The 13,268-nt window shown below is 38.3% G+C and overlaps 1 protein-coding gene across 1 annotated transcript in view; it reads right to left on the bottom strand.

The window, feature by feature from the left end:
* The window catches only part of CUBN (cubilin), a 319,416-nt gene that overhangs the window by 285,704 nt on the left and 20,444 nt on the right, over positions 1–13,268 (bottom strand). The window contains 5 exon segments of the mRNA XM_030941178.1: positions 2,088–2,322; positions 5,138–5,250; positions 6,430–6,616; positions 7,567–7,685; positions 12,769–12,864. Of these exon segments, the coding sequence (XP_030797038.1) occupies positions 2,088–2,322; positions 5,138–5,250; positions 6,430–6,616; positions 7,567–7,685; positions 12,769–12,864 (750 nt within the window).

A 13,268-nucleotide genomic window follows, 5' to 3' on the forward strand; every position in this document is an offset into this window, starting at 1 on the left:
GCCTTTAGACAGCTGCAGTCCCAGCTGACACTTGCTTATAACTGCTGAATAGATTTCAAGTAGCAACTGTCATGTTGGGTTCTTTCCATATTCCGGGTCCACAAAATCAGAAACAAAGTCAAATGATTAATGTTCTACAACACTGAATTTGTGAGAAATTTGTTACACAGCAATAGTAGTTGACACAGGAAAGGACACCCTTCACCTGATAAAACTTATCTACAAAAACTTACAGCTAACATCATATTCAACAATGAAATATTGAGCATTTCCCCATGCCGCTGGAGAAAAGGCAAGGATTTCCTTTTGACCGCTTTTATTCTGTGTGGTATTCAAGGTCCTAACCAGGGCAATAAGTCAAGGAAAAGACATAATAGTTACAAAGACTGGAAAGGAAGAGGAAAAATATCCTTCATTCACAGATGATGTAATTGTGCATGTTAAAAATCCAAAAGAATCTACAAAAAATAATTAGAATTGATGAATGAATTTAACAATGCCTATGGAATCAAAATCAAATATTTAAAAAATACATAGTTTTACATAACAAGTGAAAAATTAAACTTTAGAAAATTAATATTTCACTAGGCCGGGCACGGTGGCTCACGCCTGTAATCTCAGCACTTTGAGATGGGTGGATCACGAGGTCAGGAGATCGAGACCATCCCGGCTAACACGGTGAAATCCTGTCTCTACTAAAAAATGCAAAAAATTAGCCAGGCATGGCAGCGGGCGCCTGTAGTCCCAACTACTAGGGAGGCTGAAGCAGGAGAATGGCATGAACCTGGGAGGCGGAGCTTGCAGTGAGCTGAGATCATGCTACTGCACTCCAGCCTGGGCAACAGAGACAAAAAAAGAAAAAGAAAAAAAAAAAAAGAAAGAAAATTAATATTTCACTAAGCATAATACATCAAATATCTATAAATAAATCTAACAAAAGATATGGAATACTTACACACTGAAAGTTATAAAACATTGCCAGGATAAATTAAAAGAGAACTGAATTTAAAAATAGTTTATTTTCATGCATTGGCAGGCTCAATATTTTTAAGAGGTCATTTCTTCGAAAGTTAATTATAGATTCAATGTAATTCCCATAAAATTCTTTGGGAAAACTGACAAGTTGATTCAAAAACTTATATGGAAATGCACAATATCCAAAATCTTTGAAAAGAGCAAAGTTGAAATTACACTCTCAGATTTCAAGCTTCAGAAGTTAAGCCTAGGCAGCATCAGGATAGATAAAAACACCAATTAAAAAGATGGGAAAATGCTGAAATTGATCCACAGATGTACTGATGAATGAATTGTGGGCTTGGTATACTGATCTCTTTACTTTTTGTTTGTTTAAAACTTTCATAGTAAAAACGTGAAAGAAAATAGAATAATTAAAACAAAATAATAACAAAAAGAAAAAACGATTGAGTGGTCATTAAGATGAAGGAATACTACATGAAGGGGTGGACAATGTCCTCAATATTTCTGCAGTAAACTACTAGTAGAGCTTATAAAAAGGCTGTTCAGTAATTTGATAAGGGACCAACTAAGACTCATGTTTTTTAATCCCTTCTATTTCATGCTAATTTTGTTGTCTTTAGACACAAAATATATTCTAATTCATTCTAGATTGATTTGATTTTAAAGTAATTATGGTCGGACACAGCAGCTCATGCCCGCAATCCCAGCACTTTGGGAGGCTGAATTAGATGGATCACTTGAGCCCAGGAGTTTGAGACCAGCCTGCACAACATAGAGAAACCCCGTCTCTGCAAAACACACACAAAACATTAGCCTGGGGTGGTGGTGCACACCTGCAGTCCCAGCTACTCAGGAGGCTGAGGTGGGAGGATCACTTGAGCAGAGGAGGTCAAGGTTGTAGTGAGCCGTGATTAGGCGACTGCACTTCAGCCTGGGCAACATAGTGAGACCTTGTCTCAAAATAAATAAATGAATAAAATAAAATAATTATAAAATATTATGAATCTTCAGATCCCAAAACATCTCATGTATCCAAAAGTCTAACATTGATTAAGAAAACTGAATAACCTCAAAATTTTGCTTCTTTTTTTCTCCAGGTTCATACATACCTGGTTGCTGTGTTTCCCATCTTACTGTAAAGCCTCCCTCATTTCTTAAATGTTCAGAATAGAGATGAAAATAGAGAGCATTGTCACTGCTGAGGAGTTCATGAGGGAGGCTGGAGCCACAAAATCTTCCAAGTTGAAAAGCGGCAGAGGAATCTCCATCATAAACCTGAAGAAACTCGTGTGGACAATTTTCCATGGATTCTAATCGGAAAAAAGTGAAAGTGATACGCAGGACCTAAAAATACAAAGGCCACATATATTATCTTTTACTTCCTTGTGAATTTTAAAGTATTTCTCCCACTTCCTAGGCAGTATTCATACTGAGGCACTTTCAAGAGCTAGATCTATCATTTCCTAGTTATCCACCAGTACAGATGTCAATCTACATATTAAATGACTTGTGCTAAATATCATTAAAAACAAACTTCAACTAGTATCGAAATATATCAAAGAATCTTAATGTTATTAACATAGATTTACCCTGATTTCATTACACTTGTCAAGTCCACCAAACCAAGGTATTTCAAATGTATGACATTGTTTTTAAAACAGTAAAACAAATTGGAGATTTGAAAATCTACCTGAATTAAGTTTAACTGGCTAATATTACCATTCACAAGAATGTACACCCTGATTCCCTGAATAACCTGTGGCCTGTAATAAACACACAGATGTTCATCACTGCCCACCAGGGATGTTAATTCCAGAGGGGCTAAGATTCTGATGCCAGCCCAGACTAACACGCTCAGGTGTAGGCAGAGTAGGCGGAATGTAGACATGCAAAGTCTGGAAGGCTTCAGGGACTGGATATAATTAAAAGATGAGTAATACCAAGAGTAGAGAATGAGAAGAAGGTAATAGGAAAAATATTGAGCATACAAGTAGAAGAGAATAAACACAAAAATGTGTCCGAATGGATTAGAATACAGACTTCAAATACAATAATATAACTTATAATATACTGACAACCTCATTTGAGATAAACAATCAAAAGAAGGCTGTCGGATTTAATTTTCATCCAAACCTAAAATCACAACAATATTCAGTTAATGAAAAAGAATATCGGGAATTTTTGAAATTCTGTGCTAGGATATTTTAAGATCAGTTACCTATTACTACATGACTTTCTCTCTTGAAACAGTTTAAACAAAACTCAAATGTTTGTTAATTGAACTATCCTGATTTGTATGTATTTTCTACCATATTATGTCCATTATGAGTGAGAAGATAAAAAGTCACAATAATCAAGAAAAAAACAAGATGAATTTTCTTACAAATTGGTAATAAAAGTATTACAAGTTTCTCACCTAAGAATATTTTTTTCAAAAGAATGTTTTCAATGCCAGGAAATAGAATTCATGAAAACTAAATGGAAGGAAGGAAATTCACATAGCATACCCACTGGGAAATTTATTTTGGAGTTTATTTTAGTGTGAGGTTACCAGGTCCCAAATAGTCGTCCCTCCTCAAGGGAAAAAAAATGTTTTTTGACCCTTGTACAATGCCCTCTGTAATAGTTTGCTGGAAAAAGTTAATAGGATTTCAAGGGAAAATTTTATCTATTCAGAAATACCACTTTATTTTTATGAGTCCAGGAGGTGGTTGAGAAACAATATTTAGAACTGCCTGGGTAATTAATGTTGGGTATAAAAGCACTAAAAACCTTGGACTTGGGTCTTAATTTGAAAAGCGTTCATGCAGCGGCTCAGAGTGACAGGCTTTGGAGGTGACTGGCCTGTGTCTGAGTCACTGCATGCCACTTTCGAACCACATGCACCTGGACACACTTCTCAGTGGCACTAGGCTCTGTTTCCTCATGTGCAAAATGAAGATAATAATTTCTATCTTTCAGGGTTATGAGAATTAAAAATGGAATGCTGTAATGAAGCACTTAGCATAGAACATGGCAGAGCGAAGACATTTGATAAGAAAACTATCTTAATATCAGTGGCCATTTTTGCATAATATTCAACATAATACTGAGTGACCATCTTCTAAAATACTGTCTCAGTAACATGATTTTACAAATTAACTAGTGGCTTGCAGTCAGTCAACCAGTATAGACAATCATTCATACTGGAGAAAGCATGGACTTTGGAACCAGATAAACTTGACTTTGAAATTCAACTATTCCAATTACAAGCTAAGAAGTGTTAACAAAAAATGTTTAGCTTCACCTACTTTCCATTATTTCATCTATAAAAGGAGGATTTATTTATTTATTTATTTATTTTTGAGACCGAGTCTTGCTCTGTTGCCCAGGCTGGAGGGCAGTGGTGCAATCTCGGCTCACTGAAACCTCTGCCTCCTGAGGTCAAACGATTCTCCTGCCTCAGCCTCCCAAGTAGCTGAGATTAAAGGCACCCATCACCACACCTGGCTAATTTTTGTCATTTTAGTAGAGCCAGAGTTTCACCATGTTGGCCAGGCTGGTCTTGAATTCCTGACCTCAGGCGATCCACCCACCTCAGCCTCGTAAAGTGCTAGGATTACAGGCGTGAACCACCAGGCCCGGCCTTGTTACCATTTTTTTTTTTTTTTGAGATGGAGTCTCACTCTGTTGTCCAGGCTGGAGTACAGTGGCACAATCTCTGCACACTACAAACTCCACCCCCTGGATTCAAGCAATTCTCCTGCCTCAGCCTCCCAAGTAGCTGGGATCACAGGAATGTGCCGCTACGCTCAGCTAATTTTTTTTTTTTTTTTTTTTTTTTTTTTGTATTTTTAGTAGAGACAGGGTTTCATCATATTGACCAGGCTGGTCTGAAACTCCTGACCTTAGGTGATCCACCCGCCTCAGCCTCTCAAAGTGCTGGGATTACAGGCGAGAGCCACCATGCCCGACCCCTGTTACTTATTTCAAAGAATTAATGTACAGTTATAGAAAGGTATGTATATGTCTAGCCAAAATCCTGGCACTCCGTACTTAGTAAGCACTCAATATATGATAGTTGAATTATCATTGTATGTATTTTATGTAATATATACACATACTCTATATTTATATATACAAACATAATATGAATTTGAACAGGAGTTACTACATTTACCTTTCCCGTTTCAGTTTTGATAACCCAGAAGCAGTTAACATCATGAACATAACCAACATCCGGGCTCCTGTAGCTGAAGCTTCCATTTATTCCTGACAAGGACTCTCCACAAACTGCAAAGGAAAACATGAACTGTGCTTTTCAGAGTTTCCTAAAAGGAAGAGGTTGGGCAACTGTAACCCTGCTGCTGATACATTAAGAGAAAATATGAGTAATGAAGGTTGGAGACAAAAGTCCTGCCATTCCCTCTCCTCTGTCCCCTTTTTCTGCAAACTTCCACAGAAATCCCACCTCTTGTTCAAAGCCCAGCTGATGCCTCATCACCTGCTCCATTACCTGCCCTGTCTTATGTTCCCACTGATTCCCATTCCCTGTGTCCCTGTGACACCCAGCTTCACCCCACACAACGTAGCTCATATCTTTAATTCTTGTATCTGTTCTCCCATTGGGGTTGGTCTTGTCTCCTCAACCACAAGGTGAGCAGTTCATAAGTGGAGACAGTATTTTATGCTTTCATATTTCTCCATAGGGTCTACTATTGTCCTAAACATGTAACAACCTCTCAATAAATGTGTTGATTCCAAATCAGGAGTCTTAAATGAGGGGCAGAAGAGTCAAAAGTGACTTTATGGAGGAAATTGATGGGGGAAGTGCTCCTGAGGGACAGACACATCTGGATGAGAAACAGGGAAGACATGTGAGGAGGTTTGTCGGGAGAAACATCCCAAATAAATGAACACAGTGGAAAATACTCATGGTGGCACAGGGGTCCGGTGACGAAAGAAAACTTGCTTGACTGAAGGTATTTCTAGGGAACTAGTGAAAAATAAGGTTAGATGGATTGAGTGAGACTTGGTTATAGAAGATCATCGAAAAATAATCCCAGTCTCTATTTAACAGGCAACGGGAAGCCACTGTGTATCATGGAAAGGGAGAGTGCCATGATTAAATGCAGTATTCTAGGGAAATTAAGTGGCTGCTCCTCACAAAACTTCCCCTTAGAAAACCATAAAAGACAATACCTTAGCATGTTTTATATTCAAAAAGGGCATAGTGCAAATGGCAAATACTAATTTAATTATTCTCTGGAAGAAAAGTGCCTGGCTTACAGTGAGATTTATAAATATTTACCTTGTGAATTGTATACCATTTCTACAAGGAAAGATTTACTTCTCAGTATCTGAGCAACTGGACAAAAAAGTGGGTTCAGCAGAGGAATCTGCTGAGGGACTCACTAAAGGATGCTGCTGCTATGCTGTGAGCATCTGTGGCATAAGAAATGCTGACTGTACCTTGCTGGGGAACCTGACAGAGAGGTCCAGTCCAGAGACGTGTGCATTCACAACTGAAAGAATTAACGCCATCAACACAAGTTCCTCCATTCACACAGGGGTTGCTCAAACACTCATTGATGTTTTCTGTACAGTTGACACCTGTCCAACCTGAGTCACACTTACAAAAATAACCAGAGACTGTGTCCTAAGGAAAAAAAAAACACGTAATACCATAAAACAAATGGATAGACAATAAACTTGAATCAATCCAAATAATAGGAATGTGGTGCCATGGAGATATATATATATATATATATATATATAATTATATATATAATTATTATATATAATAATATAATATATGACATATAAATTATATATAATTATATAATACATAATATATATTATATATAAATACTATAAATATATAATTGCATATTATATATAATTACCATAAATATAAAATTATATATTATATATAATTACTATAAATATATAATTATATATAAAATAATTTTTTTTTGAGATGGAGTCTTACTCTGTCACCCCAGCTGGAGTGCAGTGGTGTGATCTCAGCTCACTGCAAGCTCCGCCTCCCGAGTTCAAGTGATTTTCCTGTCTCAGCCTCCTGAGTAACTGGGATTACAGGCATGTGCCACCATGCCTGGCTAACTTTTTTTTAGCAGAGATGGGGTTTCACCATGTTGGTCAGGCTGGTCTCAAACTCCTGGCTCGTGATCCACCGACCTCAGCCTCCCAAAATGCTGGGATTACAGGTGTGAGCCACCATGCCTGGCCTATTGATATATGTAACAGGTGCTACAAATATATATGTATTTATATATAGGTATTTTCTAGTAGTCTAACTTGTTATTAATAAGTTTAAATGGTAATTGTTAAGTCAGATTTATTTAGATCAAACTGCAGGCGTAGTTTAGTACTTCGTAAACCACTGAGACAAAAAATTAACTCAATGCTTTTTCCTGAGAACTAAAATCATTATCTATCTTTTATCTGAGAGTTCTCGACAGTTCCTTATCTGAAACTTGACTCATTATCTTAACATTCCTGAATCCTATAACGATACATTTTATAGGCGTGAAACTAAAATTCCTCTCAGGTACTCTCTGTCCACAGGAAAAACAAAGGACTCACGATGCATTGTCCATTTAGACAGGGGTGACTTAGGCAAATATTACTGAGATGCACACATCCATTTGGCCCATAACCATTTCCAGTATAACCCGGGAGACACGTGCAGAGAGGTAAGGATCCTGTTCAGAAATAAAAACAAATGTGTAAATACAGTTCTCCTCCTCTGTTCAGATGCAGCATCTAAACTCAGAATATGCTGTATAAACAAGGATCCACCAACATCCAGTCTGCATATTTTGACAGGCAGATAAAACAAGGTATGAGGAGAAAATATTAGAATCTTTATTTTTGTATTTCTTATCTTAAAATAAGAAAGCCATTAAATGCGGTCAATACATTATTGAAGTATTGGGTTGACATCAGTGCTGTCAGCCCATATGTTAGATGGTCCTGAGCTTTGCATAAAGGTGAGGGGCACCTGGGGAAGACAGACATTCCTCATCATGGAGGAGTTAACAGCAGAAAAGGAGATACTTAGGATGAAACTTATCTGTTGCAAGCACTGGATTTACACTGACTGATTTAATCCTCTCAAGAACCCAATAGAGGGCTGGGTACAGTGACTCACACCTGTAATCCCAGCACTTTGGGAGACTGAGGTGGGCAGATCACTTGAGTTCAGGAGTTAGAGACCAGCCTGGCCAACATAGAGAAATCCTGTTTCTACTAAAAATACAAAAATTAGCTGAGTGTGGTGGCACACGCCTATAATCCCAGCTACTTGGGAGGGTGAGGCAGGAGAATCGCTTGAACCCGGGAGGCAAAGGTTGCAGTGAGCTGAGAGAACGCCACTGCACTCCAGCCTGGGTCACAGAGTGAGACTCCATTTCAAAAAAAAAAAAAAAAAAGTTTTAATAATAATAATAATAATAAAGAGCCCTATGGAATCTGCATTCCCTGCACTTTGGGAGGCCGAGACAGGCAGATCACCTGAGGTCATGAGTTTGACCTGGCCAACATGGTGAAGCCCTGTCTCTACTAAAAATTCAAACCAATTAGCTGGGCGTGGTGGCCTGTAGTCCAAGCTAACCAGGAGGCTGAGGCAGAAGAATCGCTTGAACCCAGGAGGTGGAGGTTGCAGTGAGCCAAGATCCCGCCACTGCACTCCAGCCTGGGCGATAGAGCAAGACTCCATCTCAACAACAACAACAACAAAAAGGCCTATGTAGATATTCTTTTATAATCCCCATTTTATAGATGAAGCCGGAGCACAGACAGACTGTCCTGGCTAAGGACACACAGCTAGAATGAAGAGGAGCCCAGAGAGCAAGCAGCCCCCTCGTGTGTAGGGTGCCTACAGCACATCTGCACGGGAGTGTAGCTTACACGGGCAGGCCACATTTCCCCAGTTATGTGGACGTGCAGATTGTATGCTGCCAGGTGGGTTTTTTTTTTGTTTGTTTTTTGTTTGGTTTTTTGGTGGTGGTTGTTGTTTTTCTTTTGAGACAGAGTCTCGCTCTGTTACCCAGGCTGGAGTGCAGTGGTGCGATCTTGGCTCACTACAAGCTCCACCTCCTGGGTTCTCACCATTCTCTCACCTCAGCCTCCCAAGTAGCTGGGACTACATGTACCTGCCACCACGTCCGGCTAACTTTTTGTATTTTTTAGTAGAGACGGGGTTTCACCATGTTAGCCAGGATGGTCTCGATCTGCTGACCTCATGATCCACCTGCCTCGGCCTCCCAAAGTGCTGGGATTACAGGCGTGAGGCACCACACCCGGCCTGTATGCTGCCAGTTTTAAACAGACTAAATAGCCATCACAGAATGAACTCAAGTCTCTAAAAGATGTTTGCAATAAAATCACAGATTGAAGATAATACAGTAACATAAATATATGGGGACATCAACAAAATACCAGTGCCAAAACTTCTCCCACACTTCTGATGAGCTCTTCGTCACCATGGTACAAGGTTAAAACAATGGCAATCGAATTGGGTTGGGAAGGAACTTGGTTGAAAGGAATTTGAAATGATTGAGTCTATTTAAAACATGAATTAACATCCACGATTAATTATGATGTACATGAGGTAATAGCTAACAACAGTATTCTTACACAATGTTTTCTTACACAATGTTAAGTAAAAAGTTTTCTTACACAATGTTAAGTAAAAAAATACTCATCATAGACATTACAAAATTTTACTAAATTTAATATCCAGAGACTTTTCCAGATTTCTCACTCAACAGCAAAAAGCCCCATCTCATTGCAGAAATATATGTTCGTTCTACTATATTGTACAATGGTTGAAATAATACAAGGAAATCAATGTGGCACTTAACTACATTTCTCCATCAGCAAGAACTGTTTAAGATGGATAGAAAAACCCTACTGAATAATTTTAAAAATAGAACAAATTATACAATATGACAGATTTACAGTAGAATTGAATGACAATATAAGTTTTTTATATTCTCAGCTTATATTACTTGCAAGATTCCATTTCAATATTAAAAACACAAATATCTTTTTAAAATAAAGAATTGCCTAGAAATGCATTTTTTGTAGTTAATTACTTCTTTTAAAAATATTTGGGCCGGGCGCGGTGGCTCATGCCTATAATCCCAGCACTTTGGGAGGCCGAGACGGGCGGATCACTTGAGGTCAGGAGTTCGAGAGCAGTCTGGCCAACATGGTAAAACCCTCTCTCTACTAAAAACACAAAAATTAGCCAGGTGTGGTGGCACATGGGTGTAGTCCCAGATACTCGGGAGGCTGAGGTGGGAGAATTGCTTCAACCCGGGAGACGGAGTTTGCAGTGAGCCGAGATCGTGCCATTGCACTCCAGCCTGGGTGACAAAGCGAGACTCTAACTCAAAAAAAAAAGAATACAAGAAAAAGAAAAAAATATATTTATAGGGAAAAATGGAGTAAGTAAGCTCTAAAAGTGTTACAGCTCTGCCTAGAAATTTTTTAAGGTTCCCAGGGTAAGCTTACAGGTTGCAGTAAAGAAGGGCAGCCTAAAAGTACATAAAGTGCTATTAATACTTCATCAACATTATGACCGTCTTCCATATTAAAAAAAAAAAAAGTTATGTTTGTAATAATATTTGTTACGGCCGGGCGCGGTGGCTCAAGCCTGTAATCCCAGCACTTTGGGAGGCCGAGGCGGGCGGATCACAAGGTCAGGAGATCGAGACCATCCTGGCTAACACGGTGAAACCCTGTCTCTACTAAAAAATACAAAAAACTAGCCGGGCGAGGTGGCGGGCGCCTGTAGTCCCAGCTACTCGGGAGGCTGAGGCAGGAGAATGGCGTGAACCCGGGAGGCGGAGCTTGCAGTGAGCTGAGATCTGGCCAGTGCACTCCAGCTTGGGTGACAGAGCGAGACTCCGTCTCAAAAAAAAAAAAAAAAAAATAATAATAATAATAATAATAATAATAATATTTGTTACAAGCACTTTACATATAAGGATTCATTTAATCATCTCAAGCACCCTGAGGTAGGTGCTATTATTATCCTCATTTTATAGATGAAGAACTAAAGCATAGAGATTAAGTGTCTTGACTGAGGACAAGCAGCTAAAGTATGGTGGAGCCCAGGGAAAAATGACAGCAGTCTTTATCTAGAAATCATGCTCCTAACCACTTTGGTATGTTGATAATTAATAAGCATTTAGTCACACGTATGTGTGTGTGTGTGTTTACATACACATATATATTCTTTTCTATATATGCAAGTATATGACAAATTAATAAAAAATAAAGGTGGTATCTTGAAATAGCAAGAGATACGATTATTCAAGAGATGGAGTTGGGTCCACTTATTTGAGCAAAAATACCAAGCCAGATCCCTATTTGATGCTATAGATAAAAAATACATTCTAAAAATATAAAATATCTTACCATAAGGAAACCCATAAAAGTATAAACGAACATGTACTTGACAATTTTTAAAGAGTTCAGTAAAGAAGGCCTTCCTAAACATGACTGCAAAGGGAGAAATTATTAGAGAAAAGATTTATCTTTTTGACTACATAACAATTCTAAACTTCTTTACAGAAAATACCACCACAAGATTAAAAGAAAAACAACATACGAGGAAAAACATTTATAAAACATAAGATATATAATGAGATAATGTCTTTAGTACATAAAGAAATTTTGCCAATCAGTAAGAAAGAAAGAGAGTAAAGGGGATGAACAAATTTAAAAAATGCCCAGTGAAAATGTGGAAAATATTAATTATTAGTAATCAAAAAGTATAAATGAAAGTAGTGGAAAAACTAATTTTGCCTATAAAACTGACCAAGATGAAAAATAATAATAATATCTATTATTATCAAAGACAGAGTAAATATGTATTTTTATACACTGTCGGTGAATACATACATTGATACAACCTTTCTTCGAGAAAGTTTAGCAGTATATATTTTGTTAAATAACAGGGTTAAATCCTTTTATGCAGCATTGCAAACACTGTTGGTTGCCACCCTAGATCCATTCTCTCCTTCCTTCATTCTGAACTCCTCATTTCAGCTGGACTCAGGATGCCCGAAATATAGACTGTACTTCCTAACCTCCCTTTGCAGCCAGGTGTAGCCAGTTGGCTCAGTTCTAAGCAACAGCCTAGAAAAGGAAGAGTCCTTTAAAAGAAGGTGGCATAGCCTTCTTCCTCCTTTTCTCCTGCCTGCTTGTTGGAATACAGTCATTAATTAATTAGTTGGCTTAATTACCTTATTTCCTAAATTAGAGCAGACCATTAAAGAGCATAGCTTATTACATTTTTAAGAAATCCAGCCAGGTGCAGTGGCTCACGCCTGCAATTCAGCACTTTGGGAGGCTGAGGCAGGCAGATCATGAGGTCAGGAGATCAAGAACACCCTGGCTAACACAGTGAAACCCCATCTCTACTAAAAATACAAAAAATTAGCTGGGTGTGGTGGCAGGTGCCTGTGGTCCCAGCTACTCGGGAGGCTGAGGCAGGAGAATGGAGTGAACCTGGGAGGCAGAGCTTGCAGTGAGCCAAGATTGTACCACTGCACTCCAGCCTGGGCAACAGAGAAAGACTCCGTCTCAAAAAAAAAAAAGAAAGAAAGAAAGAAAGAAACCCAAACATGTAGTTTTATGACATGGATTAATTTTAGGTTTGAAAGTCCAAATAATAATTTTGAGAACAGAAGATTTTGTGTGTAAGATGTTGAATTGGTTTAGAGGGTCTTATTACAATACCCAAAGCCAAAGAGATAAATGAGTCATTACCTAGAGTTGAGGAGCACGAGGCGTCTGGGTGGCAGCCTCCATTACTGACTGAGCAGATGTCTATGAGTGTGCACACTCTTCCGTCACCCTGGTACCCTGATGAGAACAAGAGCCGGGGCATAAGAAACAATGTCAAGAAGATGGGGGGACAATGCCTGTCTAAGATTCAAATATCATGAAACAGACCAATCAGGGATCCTCTCTCATCAAAACAAAAAATATAAGTATAAAATGTCATCAACAAATGAAATTTCATAAACATGAAAAATAACAAGAATTAGTAACTTGATTTCATAAACAATGTTCTGGGTTGTTTCTAATGAAAAAATATGTATAAAACTGCTGGTAGACTTAGAAAGTGCTGACACTAAGAAAGTAAATATTTTTACATTACAGTGACTCTGATGTTCTTAGATGTCAATTATTATAGCACCCCAAAGTACTGTAGTTTCATGTTATTAAAACATACAAGATTTCAGAGTATCCCTTAGTACTCCCTG

Source organism: Rhinopithecus roxellana, chromosome 11 (genome assembly GCF_007565055.1).
Source record: "Rhinopithecus roxellana isolate Shanxi Qingling chromosome 11, ASM756505v1, whole genome shotgun sequence".
NCBI classification, from domain to species: domain Eukaryota; kingdom Metazoa; phylum Chordata; class Mammalia; order Primates; family Cercopithecidae; genus Rhinopithecus; species Rhinopithecus roxellana.